The sequence below is a fragment of the Perognathus longimembris genome, chromosome 23 (assembly GCF_023159225.1).
Source record: "Perognathus longimembris pacificus isolate PPM17 chromosome 23, ASM2315922v1, whole genome shotgun sequence".
In the NCBI taxonomy this organism is placed as follows: Eukaryota; Metazoa; Chordata; class Mammalia; order Rodentia; family Heteromyidae; genus Perognathus; species Perognathus longimembris.
The window spans coordinates 32,144,694-32,162,288 of NC_063183.1; the positions used below are offsets into that span (position 1 = coordinate 32,144,694).

Below are 17,595 nucleotides of genomic sequence, written 5' to 3' on the forward strand. Positions count from 1 at the left end.
GAGCTCAGCGCCTCGGGCCGGCGCCTGCCCCGGGGCGGAGCCTCGGCGCCTCCCGGCCGGGCCCCGCCCCTCCCCGCGGGGCGCCGCCCCCGCGCCTGGCCCCGCCCCACGACGAGGCCCCGCCCCCGCGCCGAGGCCCCCGCCACACGGCGAGGCTCCGCCCCCACCCCGGCCCCGCCCACCTTCAGCCCCGCCCCGCGCTGAGGCCCCGCCCCGCCCTCGCCTCTCGCTGCGGGAGGAAGCGCGTGCCTCGCGGGGACCCTCGCGCCCCGGGAAGCCTCCGGGCTCCTCGCGGGGCACCCCGGGGAAGCCCAGGGCGCCCCCCACCCCACCCCCCCGCGCGGTCGCTCTTGACCGCCCTTGGACGAGGCCGAGCGGGACGGCTCCGGCCCCGGGTCTTCCTTGGCTGGGGCTGGAAAGGGTTTCTTCTCCAGCTCCGACGGGGAGGACCGGCCACCGGCCCCGCACCCGGCCGGCCCCACGCGCTCCCGGCCGCTCTCGGGGCTCCCTCCAGCCCCACCCCGGGGAGGGCATCCCACCGGGGACTGCCCCAGGGCCCAGCCCAGGCGGCTCCCCAAGGCCGTTCACCTCTCGGAGTCACCTTCGGAGATCGGGGCCGGGGTGAAGCTCGGTGGCCCAGCACTGCCCAGCCTGGGGTTCGAGAGCCGGCTCTGAAAGAAAAGAAAGGAAAAAGGGAGCGTGAGATGGCCAGGGCCTGTGTGGTTTTCACCCACCGTGGCAGTGGAGGGGCCCCTCACTGGACGGGGCGGGGGGAACGTGAAGGGGCCTTTGAGATCTCACACAGGACACAGGTATCCGAGGGGAGGGGACTCAGCCCGCCAGGTTAGGACACTGGCAGAAGACTGCAGCCGGCTTGGGACTCGCCCAGGCGGCCTCCTGGGTCCTCTGGCTTCTCCTGTGCTATGCTGTTTCTTTCCTCAGTGTCTCCTACCTCCTCGCCCCGGGAAGGCAGCATCTGCCTCCCCCTGCCACGGGCAGGAGAGAACACGTTAGGGTCACATCTTGAGGCAAAGCCTGAGCTCTGGGGCAAAGTCAAAGTAATAGGTGCTCCCTCCGCGTCAGTGTCAAGGCAGGAACAAACTTGGAAGCTCTGCAACCTGTTCTTTTGTGTCTGTTTCCCCTCTGGCTTCCTTCCCATATATACATATCTGTGAGATCTATCTATATCCCATATCTATCTATATCTCCTATGGATATCTATAGCTCACATATATCCCATATATGTGAGATATACATATATGAGATGGAGTATTTACTATGCTATCTTAAAACTGCTGGGCCCAAGTAACCTTCCTGCCTGTACCTCCCAAGTGCACCCACCAACTCAGCAAAACCAGGTAGCTTTCCTCGCCCCTCAGCTGGGTGATCCTCCCGTGCTTTATATAAAGCCCTGCTTTCTGAAGTGGCCGAGTGCTCACCCCCACCCGGGGCCTTCAGGCTTCATCTACCTGCCCGAGGGAGATGCATTCTTCCCAGGGGAGGGGCACAATCCTAGCACCCACACACTGGGAAAGGAAGGCCCGGAAAGTGGGACGGGACGTGCTGCATTTGCCTTTGCTCCCCTTCACCCCACTTCCAGGACAGAACCTGCAGCTTCAGGGACAGGAGGAGAACCCCTGCTCGCTGCCCTCTGCCAGGCTCGGCGGGACAAGGGCTATGCAGAGTTTGGGCTGTCATGTTTCTCCAGACAGGCCAGGTGGTGCCAGGTCTCCTCCCAGTAACACGTGTCATTCCCTGCGGAGCTTGGTGCCCTCTCGAGGGACTTCCTGATCCCAAGACTCCAAGGTTCTGTGGCAATACCTTTGACTCACTCACTCACACACAGAGCAAACTAACTTCCCTCCAGCAGCTGCTAGGAACCAGGCTGGGCGTCGAGGAGAGAGAACTGGGAGTGACGATAGAAACCAGAAAGCATTCAACCAGAAAACAGGTCCCCAGACACCAAATGGCTGCCCCCACGCTGCTTCCCAGGGACTGCCAGCCGGGCTCCGGGTCACGCAGGACACGACTGTGTCCCTCCGATGCCTCGCCCCGTCCCTGGGGCAGGAAGGCTGCCGCGGCAACTTAGGACGGGGAGGGACAGGAGATGGTCTCTGTCCTGGAAAAAGCATGCCTGTGTTCACTTGGCAGGTGGGCTCCTGCCCCGTCACTGGCAGCCCAGACTCCATGGGAAGGTTCTGGGATGGGTGTCACTGATAGGTTAGCAGGGACCTAGCAGGTGTTCCCTGACCATTCACGCTCTGTCACCCTCGTGGCAAGTAAACAATGTCACACTTTGGAGACGAGGTTTTGGTCCTTCCAGGCGCTCCCGGGTTCCTGTGACTCTCCGGGTGAATGGCACAGCCCCCCCAGTAGACCATGTGGAGGCAGAGGGGGCGGGAGGAGCCGAGGCTGGGCACTGGGCGTGGAGGACACAGACCCACGACTCCCTCACGTGCGTGGGGTGGTGGGCGCAGGCCCGGCTGCTGCTCCCGGGCGCGCCCCCCCTCCCCTTCTTTAACCTAAAGGACAGGAAGCTTACATGTTGCTGCTGCTGCTGGAATCCGCCTCCCCCTGCCATTACCCCCCTCCTCCTCCGTTCTGGAGGCCCAATGGCCCAGCAGGCGTGGGCCCTGCAGGAAGCCTGCGAGGTTCCTCCCCCCTCCTCGTTCGGGCCTGGCTGATTGGGTCCACACCCAATGTTCCAGGAGGGGTGGGGGCGGGAGGCCCTGGAGAGGCTGGGGGTGGGCCTCGCGGTAAGTGCCAAGTTTAGGGAGTGGGAACACGGGCAATCTGGAGGTGGGGGGTGTTGAGGTAGACTTTGAGGAGTCTGTCAGGGAAAATGGATGGACGCGAGCTGTGTGGCTGGGCATTGTGGAGCTCCACTGGAGCTCCGCGGGGCAGGGCGGGGCGGAGGTGGGCCGGCGGGGGAGGGAGGAACGGGTCTTTTGAAGGCACCGAGGCAGTTACCATGGCAAGGATCAGAACTCTGTTGGACTCTACTTTCCTGCTTTGAGCTTTGTTCCCGGTCGTGGTGGGGAGGAAAAGGCTCCTAATACTTAAAGGCAAGTGGGAATGACAAGGAAGGGCCGGCCACGCACGGACACCTTCCTTGGAAGGTTCCCCATGCCAGATCCAGCACCTAGTAGAACCCTAACCTGGAGGCAAGGTCCCTCCCCTCTTCCCCTACTCCCCAGGGGGGGAGCCAAGGGAACCTTGGCCAGGGGGGGGCTTGAAATCAGGGCCTCAAAGCTATCACGGCTTCTCTCCCCACTCTTCCATCCCCATGGCGGGAGCCCTGCTACTTAAGCTACACCTCCACTTGCAGCACTTCCCTAGTTAATTATGGAGAGCAGATCCTCAGACCTCAGCCTGGAGCTGCTGTGATACAAAACGGTCGGTGGGCATTGCTGTCTTAGAGTAGACAGAAGGCTGGTTGCCAGCGGCTCAAGCCCATAATCCCAGCTCATGCTTATAATCTCAGGAGGCTGGGATCACAGTCCAAAGCCAGCCAGGACCGTGAAATCTATGAGACTCATCTCCACTTGACCACCAGAAAGCCACAAGTGGAGCTATGGCAAAGTGGGAGGGAACCAACCTTGAGCAAAAAAGCTCAGGGACAGCAATACCCAGGCCCTAAATACAAGTCCCAGTACCAGCACACACACACACACACGTAAACACCACACAAATTGGGCAAAATTTGAGGTACAGGGCAGCAGGGGTGTATGGTCAATTGTGTGATCTCTGGCTCTAAGTGATGGTTTTGTTTTTTTTAAAGTGATGTTTTCTATTTGGGCTGTGCTCTGAATATATGCCCCTATGCAAATGAAGTGTGGAACTAGAGAAAACCAGCTGAACCATGGGCCAACCTGTAAATCTGAAACTGTAGTTCAATTATCTCTGTCCCCATCTCCGTTCCTCCCCAAAGATTATGAAGAAATGCTGTTCTCAATAATTGGCTGGCACACACTCGTGTGCACACACACACGTTACACACCATTCCTAGGGCTTGAACTCAGGGCCTGGCACTGTGTCTGAGTTTCTTTTGCGTAAGGCTGGCTCTCTTTTATTTGAGACAGATCTGCCACTGGCATTTTGGTGCTTCATTGGAGCTGAGTCTCATGTACTCTCCTGTCTGGGCTGGCTTCAAACTGCCATTTCCAGCTCTCAGCCTCCCAAGTAGCTAGGATTACAGGTGTGAGCCACCGGCGCCTGGTCTCACAAATGACGTTTTCTGAAGCCGTCCCTTGCAGTCTGGTCTCGCTGGTCACTGAAATATGCTCCAGGGGTTCTGGACCCTAATTAATTTACCGAACCTCTTAGCTTTATAACTAAATTCACCCTTTTAGTTCCTGATCCGGTCTTGTCCCATACCCAAGTTTTCTCCTGTAGTGTTTGCTCTGTCACATTTGGGGGAAAGACAGGTGAAAATTCTCCAAAGCCCAGGATCGCCCCCCCCCCCCCCCGTATTTACTGAGCCCCCCGAGACAGGAATGCTTAACAGCTTAACATAATGTTGACAGATTGTGTGTGTGTGTGTGGCTGGGACCTAACCTAGGGCCTAAGTGTGCTAGGGCAAACACTTCCACCAAGCCCCACCCCTCCTTTCCCACTCCAGGCACGTCTGTGTAGACAGCACACTTTCCAAGTTGCATCAACCTCCCTCCAGCTCCTCACTGCCTCGTAGACTCAGCTCCAGCCTCGCGGGCAGCTTCCACCTGGCAGCCACCACTGCGCACTTCGACCTTCCCATTTCTGGAGAGGGTAATGAGCTGGGATTTTCTTGCTTTCCAGTTACAGTCAGAGGGAGGTTTCAGACAAACACAGCCTCAGCACGGAGGCAAGGGGCCCTTACAGATCTTTCACTTACAGCCCCTGGACACTGTATAACATAGGACAGAAAATAAACAGGCGAGGGGCTGGGAATATGGCCTAGTGCTTGCCTCGTATACATGAAGCCCTGGGTTCGATTCCTCAGCACCACATATATAGAAACTGGCCAGAAGTGGCGCTGCGGCTCAAGTGGCAGAGTGCTAGCCTTGAGCGAAAAGAAGCCAGGGACAGTGCTCAGGCCCTGAGTTCAAGGCCCAGGACTGGCAAAAAAACAAAACAGAAAAAAAGATCCTGTGCTTGTGCCACATGATAGCTGTCAGGACTGAATTCTCACTAGGGTCAGGTGTGTGTGCGATGCCGCCTTCCCCAGCCAAAGCTTCCTGTCTCTGTCCCTGTCTCAGGGAGGAGGCAGACCCGGAGGCTGCTCCGGCTCCAGGCACGAGGGAAGGGACTTCCACTTAGAAGTGAAAAGGAACAGAGGAAGAATCCAGATCCGGCTTTAAGAGGTGCTACTCAGGATGTGGGCCATCAGGCTTATTCACAACAAGCTGCTCCATTTGAGTGACAAGTGAGGACTTCACAGACGCCAAGGACAAAAGCGTTCTGTGACGGGGAGTTGCTGCACTTAGTGGCACGTAGCGGTGTCTACGTCTCTATATCCTATCATGAGCTGGGCATTTGGACACTGGCTTTGGTTCTTGAACTGAGATGTATAAAGGATCTTGGGTGCCACCCCCTTCAATACTGAAGGGATGGAGTCGCGGACCTGGAGTGGCACCCCAGAAAGGAGGCCCGGCAGCAGGGCCATCTGGCTTCCTCTGCCTGGAGGTCCCAGCTCGGCTCACCGAGTGCAGGCAGACGCGGGGCCTTCGCCCCTCACCGGCAGGACAGGACATGGCCGACCCCTCAGTCTTCTTTGTTAGCTTTCCTCCCTCCCTGCGCTTTGGCAGCTGGGCACGAAAGGGTTTGGCAGCATGTGGGGGAGGGGGCAGTGGCAAAGTGGCTACATTGTGATGCAGTTTTAATAAAAATTTTATTACACAGCCATAATGTAATCGACACTTTTCCAAATCCAAATGATACTAAATACAGATCTACAGAGTGGGTCAGAATGACGCCCACAAATCATATGGATTCTATGACTTTATGCCTAAGGAGTCCAAGTTTGTTTGACATGATAGGAGAGGTTCCAGCAGCCCCAAGACTCTGGCAGAGACCCGGCAATATTTAACAGTCTGTGATTCCACATTTACACAATAGTCTATAAAGAGCTTTGGTCAATGGACTATTCAAGTATATATGATTTTTAATGAGTCCATCACCAGTTCTGTGCCCAGCCCAACTGTGTTACAGTCGCAATTACCAATTTTACAGTCACAATAAAAAAACCATCCATTGCTGCTTCCTTGAAAGTAAAAAAAAAAAAAAAAAGTAAACTAAGTTAAAGCAACACTGAGGCTGTACTTAACCCGAAAGAGCTATCAAGTTCATTTTTATGTTTTAAATACAACTGAACTCATGATTTCCCATCGTCCCCCTTCCTTGTACAAAAGCAGAGCGGAGTAGAGAGCAGAACCTCCTCTCTCTCCTGTGGAGTCAGCTCTCAGCTGTTTCTTTAGCTTAGTTCTTGGTATATATAGTCAGTCATACTTTGTTCTGAAAAGATTTGTTAAATGCCACTTTTATTTACACTTGGAGCTTTACACCTGAGAATGATTATCAAGCAGTCAGCTTACCACGACACACACCCCTCTGCCGGCTTCACCCTCCTGCACAACGCTACGCTTACCATGGATTTGCACACTCGGCTCATGCTGCTGACATTTGCAACCTAATCTGTTTGTGTTCGCTCTCCACATTCATGTTGCATGATCTTAAAAACAAAACGACATGTTATTCTTGCCAAAACATGGAAACGGTCGGGAGGAGGAGACTGCTGCACTGGGTGGGGACCAGAGATACTCGGTGTCCAACCAAGAAGCCCCGGGCCAGGAGCGAGCCCTCCCGGGCCCGGCCCCGGGCTTCCCTCCCACCCGCCTGCCGGGACAGGGCCCGCGGGGCAGGGGGAGGCGGAGGGGGAGGGGCAGAGAGGGAGTCACACAGCTACAGCAGCCAGGCCTGTTTAGTAAGAAGAGTCACATTTAATGAGTTTCTTTCTTGCAGTTTCAGATGCTCAAGTACAGCTGAAAAAAATCTGAAACAGCTATAGACCCATGACAGACTGATACAAAGAGTACTGCATTTAAAAAAAATGATAAAAAATCCACACACTTACACACACACACACACACGCACACGCACACGCACACACGCTCACTCTCAAATTAGACCCCTCCCCACAAATGTACACTTTTTGGAAACTAAACTGGTTTTGAAAACTCCTCTTCCGCAGAGGGAAAGAAGGGGAGGGCAGGGAGGGAGGGCTGCGGTGCCCGTGAGAGGGTCAGGCGCCGAGTGGCCGACTGGGCCCCGGGCAGTCTGGAGGGAGACTGTCCCGTGCTGCTGCTACCGCCACCAGGGTCCAGCAAGAATCCCAGCTCCACGGTAATACTGAACGTGTGCAGAGTGGCCAATGAACAAGGCTGGTTAAAGAAAAACAAAACCAGAAAACCAAAAAGGAAAAAAAAAAAAAAGAAAGAAAAACAAAACCGGCAAAACACAAATCTAAAGACCTGGAAAACCCAAGACAGCCCAGCTCCACACTGGATGGGGCCAAGGGGTGGTGGAGACGAGGGAGGTCTATACAGAGAATGGTTTATATTACAGATGCCTGGCAGTTTCGAGTCTCTTCCCAGTTCCACTGCTGCTCCAGCCCACGGAGGGCAAACCAAAGGCAAAGAGGCGAGGAGGGCGGGGCACCGGCGGGGCATGCAGGGTTGGAGGCAGCAGGCTGGGCTCGCTCAAATAAGCCCCCGTCGTTTTTTGTAGTCCTCTAAGTTCAGAGATCTCCTTGGCGCTCCGTCCTTGGCTGGCGGGGCCTTGGAGGTGATGGCCAAAGCCTTTGACTCTGCGGGAAGAAGAGCAGACGGGGCGTGAAGGACCCCGGGCTCCGGAAGCTCCGGAAGGCCTTCTCGTCTTGGGCCTCTCTCTCAAGCATCCTGACCGCAGCCTGCTCCAGCTCCAAGCAGACCCGTGGCCTGGCTGCCCCAGCCTCTGTGGGTACAGCAGGGCAGACACCCACTTCTTCCCTGCAGTCGGGCCTCCTCACCGGCTGCGGGGCGGGGGATCCCCTGGCTCCCCGGCGCGCCACGCCACACTCACCTGAGCTGGGAACCTGTAGATCAATCTTCACGTCAAAATCATGTACTTTGAACAGGTCTTCTGAGAGGTCACTGGCTGACTTAGAATTCAAATCCTTGTCTTTCCCCTGACCCTGCAATGAGGAAAGGACACTTGTAAGGGCATGAGTAGAGGGGCCTTTCAAGCGGCGGCGGCCACCGATGTCCCAGCTCTGGCTCAGGTTCACTAGGTTTCCCTACGGCTCTTTACATTTATTTTTATCTTGGGGGTCTGGTACTAGGCTGGACCTCAGGGCCGCGTGCGTGCTAGGCAGGTGCTGCACTACTGTAGGAGCTACGCACCCAACCTGATTTCTTAAAATTAACTGTCGGGGTTATTTTCTTTTTTTCTCTGCGGTGCTGGTGGAAACCCAGGGCCTCGGTGCGCCACGAAAGCAGCCGGCTCTGAGCGGGTCCTCCGCCCTCAGAGGCTCTTGGGATTCTTCCTCCTGGGAGGGAGGGCAGCGGAGGCCACCTACAGAGGCCTTCTTAGGGTACAAAGTGGATGGGAGGAGGCAGGCTCGTGCCTGCCACGCGTCAGTAGGAAGGGTGGGCTTAGATTTCAGGGCTTCCCGGAAGAGCCACAGGTAAGAACCTGGGGTAGGAAGTTGCTTTGGGCTAGGCAGCTTCTGTCTGATGGCCATGGTCACCACCATCGAGAGCCAGGGCCGGCGGGGGGGCTCCGTGCTCCTCCCTGGGGGAGCAGCGGGCTCTCGGCAGGCGAGGTGCCTGCCCGGGCCCCCAGGTCCTCGCGGCGCGGCCGGGCGGGAGGGCGCTTGCCTTGCTCATTTCCTTGGGAGCATCGGGTAGCACTCCGGAGCCGTATTTCGCATTGAGCTGGGCTAAGATGGCAGCTTGTACAGCCGGGTCTCTGGACTGAGAGAGAATTTCAGTTATTACGGAGATGGTCACCTCCAACATCACAAGCCCCGCTGAGGACCCCCACCCCCAGTTCTGCAGAGTATTCCAAGGCAGTACAAAAGGCAATTAAAGGCCGCAACACCAACCCCAGCCCGGCCACGTCCACACAACAGAACAGGGCCGAGCATCTCTGCAGTGGGATCCAAACTCCAAAATGCTCCCAATATCCAAAACCAACATGGCGCCACAAGTGAACACTCCACATCTGACCTTGTGTGTGACCAAAATGCAGGCCCACTAAAAACACGGTGCCTATGACATGAAACGTAAGCGAGCCCTAACCCGAGCTACCTCACTACACCTATGTGAACATTCCCCGACATCCCGAGCCCTGCCCCACGCCCGGTCCTCCCCCGCGTGCGGCCCCCGCCCTGGTACAGGGTGAGCCCCAGGATTCCACAAACCCATGCCGGGCTCTCACTCTCTACATGCCCTTTATCACAACAGAAAAGGAAGTCGACAGACGCAAGCAAATCCCATCTAGGAAAACCTTATTTTTAACTTCATTATTAATTCCCTAATGGAACCCGCTTCATGTCCTAGAATCTGAGTTCCCAACTGGAAGTGTCGTCTCCGGGCACTCACATTGGAGACGATGGTGGGTTTACACTGCCGCCGGGTGAAGGGATCCATCTGCTGGTTTTTCATGTTATGACTTTCAGCCTGAAACAGAGAGTGCCCTAAGCTTACAGACTTTTTTTTTATGGTCCCGGGCTTGAACTCAGGGCCTGGACACTGTTCCCTGAGCTTCTTCTGCTCAAGGCTAGCACTCTACCCCTTGAGCCACAGCGCCACTTCTGGCTTTTTCCGTGTGTGTGGTGCTGAGGAATCGAACCCAGGGCTTCAAGCATGCTAGGCAAGCGCTCTACCACCAAGCCACATTCCCAGCTCCGCATACATCTTTTAAAAGAACTGAGAGACTATCAGAGCAGAGACTCAGGGGACAGGGCTTGGCCCGGCGTGTATGAGGCCCAGGATCGAATCCCTGGCACTGCAAAGCAAAACGAAACACCAAGGCACACAGGGTAGATGGGGATAACAACTAAAAATGAGAAACTGATGGAAATGGAGGAAGGGTAAGACACGATGGGGGACTGTCCGTTTCATCTGATGAAGAAAGCACACGGGGGGGGGGGGGGGGTGATAGAGACACTGCCTGCTAGCTGAGTACAAGCTATCACAGTCAATGGGAAGAACTTGGGCAGCATGCAGAAAAGATTCCCCACCATTTGATTACAGCTTGCTTCGGGGCTCCGGGTCAAGTGTTCTTTACTCACCACGAGGGCCTTCTCGGACTCCACGATGTTCCACTCCCGGTTCCGCTGGTTGATGTAGCTATGGGTGAGTAAGAGGGATGACTCAGTAGGCTGGGCTATGAGAAGAGGGATGGGCCCTGGAGCCCCGACCCCAGACATCTGTGGAGTCTGGGCGGCAACGTGTACAGGCTACGGGTGGCCCGACAACTCTGGCCAAGGTCTGTGGGCCATGGGTAATGGCCCAACCCAAACGGGCGTGGTAACACACCTGATAGCAGATATGTTCTTGGTCCTCTGGCGGTCCAGGGCCTCGGCGCGCTCCTCCAGCTCATTCAGCTGGTCTTGGATTTGCTTGGCCTTGTCCTGATCCCCCAGGTCCTCAGCCATGGCCTGCACCGGGAGAGACACGCGAGCTCTTGGCGCTGGCAGCACGAGCGGGCACTCACGTAGTGAGTAGGGGATGTGGAGGAACGCGGTCCCTGAAATCCAGGCCCCGAGGGCTAAGCTGCCCTAACCGCTGGGAAGGAGAGCAAAGCTCCACCAGGCGGGCCAGACAAGGTCACAGGCATGTGACAAGAATGAATAGGACTCCAGACGCTTCTAACTACATAGGAAACGACGAGCCTCTCGGACGTACAGAGAACAGAAGAAAGGAGATCAATTTCAATTTGTAGAGAAGAAAATGGCCAAAGAACCAATGCTGTTTGGACGTATCGAGACTGCTGTGTATTGCTTAGAATTAGCCAAGAATCTCCTCCCAACGCCGCCAGCACAAATGTGCCAGAGGATGGGCGGCTTCTGACCCCCTCTTCCCTTGGAGAGGAGGCAAAGAGGCAAGGACAGGTGCTTACTTTTTCCTTTAGCAGCTGAGTCTTCTTCATCGCATAGTTGGGTGGAGCTTTTCTGAATCTTTCTTTTTCTTTTACAATCTGTACCAGAGAGGAGACACCAGCAGTGAGGCATTCCTACAGTGTTTGTGTGGACAGGCTGAGCAAGCCCATTCTGGAGGCGGGCAGCTAGGAGTAAGGGGCTTGCTCCTCCTAGAGCACCGTCACGCCCCCAGAGAGTGAGTGGGTTCATCCCCAGGGGTACCATGCTCCTTCCCACAGGCTCTTCTGGGAGAGTCTGAAGGCGCAAACACCAATACGCAGCGGAGGCCCCAGGCTTGGCCCTAGGCGGCTAGCCACTGTCCAAGAGGACACAGATCAAAGCATTTTACCAAAGCGTTTGGAAGAAGTTCTGGAAGGACCAAACCAAGGTGAACACACCTCCCTAAAGCCTGAATATACTTGATTTGATGTCTCATCTGCAGATGAGAATGTTTATAGTTCACGCAATCTTAGGATTCTCTCATCTTCATGCATAGTAAAAATGTCAAGATAGGGGCCGGGAATGTGGCTCAGTGGACATCATCTTCTGACCCAAGTCCCGAGAGTGAAAACAGGCTGGACGGTTGGTGTGAGAGGGGGGAGTTCCTGAAGCGTGACCCCAGCCCTGGCGGGGACCCCTAAAATGCCTGCCTAGGCCCTGGCGGTTAGGAACACTTCCAAGCTGTTTCAACACAGAAATAAAATTGAAGACTGAAGAACCAAGGTTTTGTCTCTTACATATTTATTTTTTTTCTGCCAGATTACAAAAGTGAAGCCTATCTGCATAGAGAAAAGTCTGGAAAGACATATGCCAAAATGTTAACAGCTGCTGTCTTTATAAGACGTGATGAAGGGGACTTTTTACCCCCTCTTTCTAAGTTTTCAACATTAAGCACAAGTGCTTTTGTAATTAGATAAAACCTAATGAGGGCTGGGAATGTGGCCTAGTGGTAGAGTGCTTGCCTCATATACATGAAGCCCTGGGTTCAATCCCCCAGCACCACATATACAGAAAACGGCCAGAAGTGGCGCTGTGGCTCAAGTGGCAGAGTGCTAGCCTTGAGCAAAAAGAAGCCAGGGACAGTGCTCAGGCCCTGAGTTCAAGCCCCAGGACTGGCCAAAAGTTAAAAAAAAAAATCAAGATAGAGAGAAGAAAAAGAAAGTCATAAAGAAGGTTCTTAACGAACCTCCAGGCTCTGGGGTACAGGCTTCTTACCTCTTCAATGTCTTGATCATTGAATTTATAATTGAGAGCTTCTTTAATAGACAACTCCTTCTTATTAATTTCATCTAGAGTGGGCAACTGCATGCCAGCAGAGAACATCTGGAGCAAAGCACAGTAAAGCAGCTGTGAGTAGGAGATTGAGGAACCGGGCTTGCTGTTCACGAACAACTGCCGGGCGGTCTCCAGGCACTTACCGCCTCCTTCCACTTCATGAACTCACTCTCCGTGAATTCTTGGTTTGAGACAAACTCTAGTCGGAACACTCGCTGGTCATTGCCGTGCCTGCATGTGAAAGAGAAGCATCTCCAAGAACGTGCCTGTGGACCGACGGCAGCCCTGGCGGCGGGCGGCCCGCCCCACCGCTCTGCTTCCCAGCCCTTTGAGGTCATCCAGACTCATGCATCCTTCAAGCTAAAGCACCGACCTTCAAGAGCTAGACACAGACCGACCAAGTCAAACCCCTGGAGTAGCAATCTGACACAATAAACTTGCCAGGACTTTTCTTTTGCTATTCCCGGGGTTTGAATTCAGGGCCCAGTGCTTGCATGGCCTGGTACTCTATCACTTCCAGTCTGCTTTTTGCTGGTTACTCTGGACATGGAGTCCAGCGAGTGTTCTGTCTGAGGTTGGCTTAGTAAATGTGATCCTCTAGATCTTAGCCTCCGGAGTAGCTGGGGCTATAGGCCTTTTACAAATTCACTTGTTCAAATGATACCTATGCATGCAAAGTGCAGAATTTTTGTTCATTTGTTTTGTTTTTGGCAGTACTGGAAATGGAACTTGAGCTTGCTCAGCAGGAGCTTTACCACTTGGACCACACCTCTAGCCCCTCCCAGGCTGTTTTAAGGGGCAGCCAGGCCTGAGCTGACAAGGCTAACAGGGGGAATCAGATGGACTTGAGCCACGCTTCAGAAGTCAATTTACAATCAGACCCCCCCCACCGTCCCACCCCAGTCCATCAGGGGTATGCAGCATCATGTGATTACCTGAGTGGCACACAAAGGCTACTCCCTCGGGAGGAGGAACAGGGACTTTGTACTGACCACTGCCTTGGCGAGGGTAAGGGACTCGGTGCCATTCTCTTAGCGGCTCTCTAGCCCCGCTAGCCCAGGTGGAGTTTTTAAAACAAACCAAGGGAGATGATGAGGGAGGGAGGAAGGAGGGAAATGGAGAGTCCATGGTGATCAAATCAGGCCAGGGTTCAGCCATGGCTATTACCTGCATTGGCAGTGTGATCCTGGTAAACTAGGTCTACTCCTTCCTACAGGGGGTCTTTAGAATTCTCAGGCTCCAAGAGGGCAGGGATTTGTGTGTGTCTGTTTTGTTCTCTCCTTTATCCTGATGCCTAGAACAGTGCCTGGCACGTAGTAGACATGCAGTGAGTATCTGTAGAGTGAATGACACTTCCATTTTACTGAAGTGGAGACTAAGTCAGGAAAGGCGCCCTGGCTTCACCGATGTGGATGGTTAGGTGAGAGGGCTGGGACCAGCAGCCAGGCTCTGGGCATGCCCACGAGCCAGGCCTGCAGGGCTCTGGCGGGAGGGTCCTTCTCTGTGTCCTACCACTTCATCACCCTTCGCGCCCCATGGGGAAGAGCAAGTTTCCCCCAGGCCAGCAGAACACAGGCCTCCCTCTGCGTGCCGCGCGGACCGCTGCTGCTGCTGCTGCGTGTCACAAGAAACCACACCGGAGTCGCAGGTAGTGCCTCTCACCGTAGCTGCAGCCCTTTGTTCGTCCTGGTGCCACCCAGCTGGTAAACTTTGGCAGTTTCCACCACACCTGTGATCTCAGCCACCTAAGGAAAAGACAGACATCAAAGACACACTATTTCGGCTCTCCACACCACTCCTCCTTTGTCTGTTCTCCACTCAAACACAGACTAACCCTGTGCCATAGAGCCCCAGCATGTTTCTGGCTTAGCATTCACATGGCCAAGAACAGGAAGCCTTGTGCCTATGGTAATAGAGAGAAGAGGAAGTTAGCTGCGACTTCAGGCTTGTGCCACTGAACCTAGCTCTAGAAGCCAATTGTTGGTTGATTTTGGAGACAAGGTCTTGCTCTGTAACTGTGGAATCAAAACTCTCAGTCCTCATGCCTCAGCCTCTTGAGCGCTGGGATTACAGAACTGCACCACAAGTCCGGCCAACAATCTGAACAATGACTTTCTTCTTCAATAAATTGATAGCCTGAGGTAGTTGTAACAGGAAAGAACATTGACTAACACAGTTAAGTGGTGGCAGAACAGTAACAGATTTGTTCAGTAGCCCAACTCCCAGTAAGGGAAGCATGATAGTTTAAGTTTGTTTTTTTTTTTTTTTGGCCAGTCCTGGGCCTTAGACTCAGGGCCTGAGCACTGTCCCTGGCTTCTTCCCGCTCAAGGCTAGCACTCTGCCACTTGAGCCACAGCGCCGCTTCTGGCCGTTTTCTGTATATGTGGTGCTGGGGAATCGAACCTAGGGCCTCGTGTATCCGAGGCAGGCACTCTTGCCACTAGGCTATATCCCCAGCCCTAAGTTTGTTTTTTAATGTCTGGGTTTCATTTCTGGCAGTCCTGGGGTTTGAACTTGAGGCCTTACACTTGCTAGGAAGGCATTCCACCATTTGAGCAATGCCCCCAATCTGAGAATCATTATACTTAGAACATGGGCAAGTGTTGAGGGAAAGAAATACCAACCCGGTAAACTGGTTTGCTGTTGTGGTTTCCAATGCCGATCCGTACAAAACATCCTGTGACGGTTTTTGCAAAGAAGGGCATGTGACACCAACGCTCTAGCTTATGCCGTGATAATCGAACCCGATTCAATTCCTCAGGGAGGGAGACGGGCTGTGATTTTGGAGGGATCTCTTCTTTCCTGTGAGGAACCCAGGGGCAACAGGAAGTGTCTATCAGCCAAACTGAAAACAAGAGGGATGGAAAGCTGACCCAAAGCACGCCTGACTATTTAGTACCAAACAAACACCAGAAAAATAGAGTGACTCCTGTAGCCATTACTGTGGTGGGTCCTGACTCAGGCTCCATCCCGGGTAAGAAAATGGGTGGAAGCCACAGGCCATGCAAGCCAGGCCTGGGTGAAATGTGAGCAAGCTGGCCAGGGGCCAGAGGCAGAACAAACAGATGTGTTGGAAGCTGAGGTCAGGAGGTCAGGGGACTGAAGCAAAGCAAGTGCATGGTCCAAACAGGTAGCTTGAGAACTGCACCAAGCTCGTCCTCAAAGGACTGCCTCTCCTGCCTACAAGAGCACAGGACACAGCTTACTCTTCTTCTTCGTCGGATGAGGATGTTCGGGAGGAGCGGTCTGACTTTTCACTGGATTTGTCGTCCTCTTCCTCCTCCTCATCGTCAGAGTACACCTCACTGGTTTTTAATGGCTGTTTTTTGGCGAGGAGCTCAGCTAGAAAGAAAGGAGCAATTGTTACTCACGGTAACACACTGAATGATCTTTCATCTTCATGGGAGAGGACTCCAGTGGGCAGCCTCTTCCCTAGACAGGCTGTGGTAACCAGGGGTCTTGTGAGGTGAGTTAAGACAAAACTAAAGTCATTCAGGTGCCAAGAAAGAAAGAGAAAACAAACAAACAAACCCTAAAAAAACCTCTTAAGGTCAAGACACATGTGTTGAAGTATTTGTAGTTGAAATATAGCGATGCTGGGATTTACTCAGAAATTACCTAATTAAAAGAGGGGAGCAGGCTGGGAAGGTGGCCTAGTGGTGGAGGGCTTGCCTAGCATGCATGAAGCCCTGGGTTTGATCCCTCGGTACCACACAAACAGAAAAGGCTGGAAGTGGCCCTGTGGCTCAAGCAGTAGAGAGGCTCAAGGACAGCACCCAGGCCCTGAGTTTAAGCCCCAAGACCAGCAAAAACAAGGGGGGAGTAGAGATTTAGCAGGAATGGCCAGCAGACTGTACACAGTGGGATCATCACGGATGAGTATACTGTTCTCAGCCTATCTTTGGAATGCTCTGGAATACACAACCAGGAAGGGGGAATAAAAATGACAGCAGGAGGGGCTGGGGATATGGCCTAGTGGCAAGAGAGCTTGCCTCCTACACAGAGCTTGCCTCGTATACATGAGGCCCTGGGTTCGATTCCCCAGCACCACATATACAGAAAACGGCCAGAAGTGGCACTGTGGCTCAAGTGGCAGAGTGCTAGCCTTGAGCAAAAGGAAGCCAGGGACAGTGCTCAGGCCCTGAGTCCAAGGCCCAGGACTGGCCAAAAAAAAAAAATGACAGCAGGAAACCAAAGTGACCACCACATTCCCCACACGTACCTGTTCTGTTCTTCCGTTTCTCTCGCTCTGCTTTCAGCTCCTCCATGGCTTGAGACTTCTTATCTAGTTTCTCATCCCGTTTGGAACGTCGTTCCTTGTTGTGGGATGTTACCTGGAAGGGAAGGACAGATAAGGTGGCCTTTATTACTAAACTGGTGATAAGACACTCTGTGCCTAATAGTGAATTCAGTCCTGTGAATCTACATTGACTACACAAACTTAAACGTGTACAGGGGATACAGCATCCCCTTGTGGACTGAGTATAGAACAGCAAAACTATCCATTCTTAACCTGCTTAGTACACCACAAGTTTAAGAATTACACAAATAATGGCTGAGCACTGGCAGCTCACATCTGTAATTCTAGCTACTCAGAAGGCTGAGAGCTGAGAATCACGGTTCAAAGTCAGCCAGGACAGGAAAGTCTATGGGACTCTTATCTCCAATCAACCACCAAAAAAGCTGGAAGTAGAGCTGTGGCTCAAGTGGTAGAGAACTAGCCTTGAACAACAACAACAAAAAACCTCAGGGACAGTGCCCAGGCCCTGAGTTCAAGGCCCAGGACCAACATTTAAGAAAAAAAAAAAAAAAGAATTACACAAATTATTCTACAAGAACAGCCTAGATTATGATCTAGTACTTGTTGCTATGTCACCCTGAACGGAGATGACTAATTTTCCCAGCTCTATTTATATCTAGTCTAGTATGACACACACCAGAGTAAACACCATAGCCAATCTGGTTATCCTGGACAGGAAGTTTACCAGCTTTCCTTCACGGAAAGCTCACCCTCTGCTGGGCACCTGTGTGAGGATTTAAACCAGAGCTGCTGAAGACCACAGGGCTCAGACAGCACCCAGGCTTCTATTCACCGGCAAGGGCTGGTGACGCAAAGCCACCTCTCCCATAAACACCCCAACACCGTGAACTCCGGGAGA

At 53.7% G+C, this 17,595-nt stretch overlaps 1 protein-coding gene across 1 annotated transcript in view; it reads right to left on the reverse strand.

The window, feature by feature from the left end:
* Positions 1 to 5,850: 5,850 nt before the first annotated feature.
* Rtf1 (RTF1 homolog, Paf1/RNA polymerase II complex component) overlaps positions 5,851 to 17,595 on the reverse strand; it is a 35,941-nt gene continuing 24,196 nt past the window's right edge. The window contains exons 6-18 of the mRNA XM_048331815.1: positions 16,659 to 16,770; positions 15,643 to 15,778; positions 15,061 to 15,238; positions 14,099 to 14,181; positions 12,580 to 12,667; positions 12,377 to 12,484; positions 11,143 to 11,220; positions 10,560 to 10,681; positions 10,313 to 10,370; positions 9,621 to 9,698; positions 8,895 to 8,990; positions 8,098 to 8,209; positions 5,851 to 7,843 (exon numbers count right to left, since the gene is read on the reverse strand). Of these exons, the coding sequence (XP_048187772.1) occupies positions 7,737 to 7,843; positions 8,098 to 8,209; positions 8,895 to 8,990; positions 9,621 to 9,698; positions 10,313 to 10,370; positions 10,560 to 10,681; positions 11,143 to 11,220; positions 12,377 to 12,484; positions 12,580 to 12,667; positions 14,099 to 14,181; positions 15,061 to 15,238; positions 15,643 to 15,778; positions 16,659 to 16,770 (1,356 nt within the window). The 3' untranslated portion in view covers positions 5,851 to 7,736. The remainder of the gene's footprint in view (positions 7,844 to 8,097; positions 8,210 to 8,894; positions 8,991 to 9,620; positions 9,699 to 10,312; positions 10,371 to 10,559; positions 10,682 to 11,142; positions 11,221 to 12,376; positions 12,485 to 12,579; positions 12,668 to 14,098; positions 14,182 to 15,060; positions 15,239 to 15,642; positions 15,779 to 16,658; positions 16,771 to 17,595) is intronic.